The sequence below is a fragment of the Halyomorpha halys genome, unplaced genomic scaffold (assembly GCF_000696795.3).
Source record: "Halyomorpha halys isolate HHAL.00 unplaced genomic scaffold, Hhal_1.1 Scaffold603.1, whole genome shotgun sequence".
Lineage (NCBI taxonomy): Eukaryota > Metazoa > Arthropoda > Insecta > Hemiptera > Pentatomidae > Halyomorpha > Halyomorpha halys.
Window position 1 is genome coordinate 219,818 of NW_027104911.1, and position 2,366 is coordinate 222,183.

Here is a 2,366-nt window from a genome sequence, read left to right on the forward strand (position 1 = left end):
CTGTGAAAACTGTATAAAGGATACGACCAAGGATACTACCCTGTGATACACCAGCAGACTGACGGAATAGAATTGTGCTTTTTAAAAAGTTATATCTGTAGAACTATTGGACGTAAATAGCTCTTTTAGGGCTAATATTTCAGAAAATTGACTCTTCTTTATATAATATTCTCTTAGATTTTCTAGTGTTGTTGATAGTTTTTAAGATATAGAGCTCCGAATGAAAAATCAATGTTTTTTCAAGGTTTTGAAACAGCCACCATTTTTTAATCCCCCTACCTATACTTGGTAGACTCATCAATTTTTACTAGTAATTATGCATAGTTTTCATTGAAGTAATCAAAAATTGGGGTGAGATAACTGCCTTTTTTTCTTCCCGGCTCTTGTACTATCTCGGACGTTTACTCGTCGGTTCAATGTTTATTAACATTTTAAGGAACCTCTCGTTACTAGGCCCTACAACCTTACACGCCCGTCTTATACGTTGCAACTTGAATTATATTTACCGGGTGTAGGTCCCTTAATTCAGTGTTGTGTACTCTTCTAAATTCTCTCGTTAATTCATCCTTTTTCGGTACAAACATTTTACATAATACTTTATTTTCGAAAACCTTTAGGCGCTGTTCATCCTTTATTGTAAGAGGCCACCTCTCGCATCCATAAAGAAGCGTGGGAAGAATAATGGTTTAATAAATGCTAATTTTTAAGTTTTTGAATAGAAGGCGCGAGCTAAGCAGTTTCGAAATTGAAAAATGAAAGTATTTCCCGCCTTCAAACTCGGTTTTATTTCCTCATCAATTTCGTTTTTTCTAGTTACCGTAGAACCTAAATACGAACCTAAACCTATCTATCGGTTTAAACGTATTTCCTCCTACATCTGTATCACCGAAAATGCTCGAATATCTACTGCTAACTATGTAATTTGTTTTATCCATATTTATTTCAAGACCTAGTTCCTTACTGGAGTTTATCAACGCGGTTGTATTGAGTTCTATAGTTTGCTTGTCCTCACCCAATAATACCAAATCATCGGTATTTTACCACCCAAAGTTAAACCCTTTTCGGTATTCTTCACACTTTTAATGTCATATTCCAGTGCTAGATGAAATAAGATAGGTGATAAAGAATCACCTTGTTTTAAACCTGGCCGGACCTCGAATTTCTCAGAATAATAACAACTGATTCCTACCTTATTCGGCCATGCACATCCGTACGTATAAATAAAATATAAAATTAAAATCAATCATAATTGAGATTGTCATTTACTTATGGAACCACTAAATTGTCTTTTTTTTTTAATAATAGTTAGCGTATCACTAATATTAAATTAGATTTTATGTTTTAAATCACAAACCATCGAATTCCTTCCATATTCAATCCTTACAACCCTAAATCCTCAATGTCCCTTATTTTGTCTCTAATTAATAACCCATTAATACCTCAGTGATCCATATATAGCCTATCTAACCCTAAACTTTTTTTTTACACCAATTAAATTTAGTGTTTTTATAATACATTTGAGCCGTTTGCCCTCCCTGTCTATACTGAACTAACTTGGAGTTAGTTCTGCTGTTGGCCAACAGATGCCACTACTTCCTAGCCGCCTCTCTGAGCCCGCGTTACTCAGTTGCCGGCTTCAACAGTACGAGGTTGGTACAGGAAGTTGACATCTCTTGTATACAGAACCAGAAGACGGCCACGAGATGGCTTCGAGGGGTCAATCCTCAAAAGGACAACCCTCTACTGTTCTTACCAAGATCAAGAAGGAGCCTGTTGACATAGACATTAAGGTAAGTGCTTTTAAAAAATTAATTTACCAATATTTTTTATAAGAATAGTACTTACTAATCAACATGAATTTGAAAATAATATTGTTATCAATTAATTGCCAATATTTAACCAAAAAAGTATACATATTTAATTTTCGTAGAACAGATTTTTAAAAAGTTAGTTGGTGTTATCATTTTTATATCTACTCTGATTATTCATAAGAAAAATTGAAATTGTTTAAATCATAAATATGATAGTAAATAATCCAATTAAAATATTGTATTCAAAATCAAATAACCATTAGATTGGTTAAGATGCTAATTAATGTGTTTGCAAGGGAATCATGTTTGTGTGAAAGATTCCTTGCTATTTTGATTTCGTGACAGGTGTCAAAACAGCTCCATGCATGTTCATAATGTCACAAATATTTTCTCGTTACAATTATACCTTAATTATTGAAAAATGACAGTTCTATTATCAGAGAAAAATTATACTTAAAAATGAGAGTTTTCAATATAATTTAAATAATATAAAATTTAAAATACAATTTTCAATGAAATTGAAAGTAGAAACAACACAAGAAAACCTAAGAGGAC

At 32.5% G+C, this 2,366-nt stretch overlaps 1 protein-coding gene across 1 annotated transcript in view; it reads left to right on the top strand.

Moving 5' to 3' along the window:
• The first annotated feature begins 1,640 nt into the window (after positions 1-1,640).
• Positions 1,641-2,366, top strand: part of Sobp (Sine oculis-binding protein) — an 84,226-nt gene continuing 83,500 nt past the window's right edge. The window contains exon 1 of the mRNA XM_067046063.1: positions 1,641-1,790. Coding sequence (XP_066902164.1) covers positions 1,704-1,790 — 87 coding nt within the window. The 5' untranslated portion in view covers positions 1,641-1,703. The remainder of the gene's footprint in view (positions 1,791-2,366) is intronic.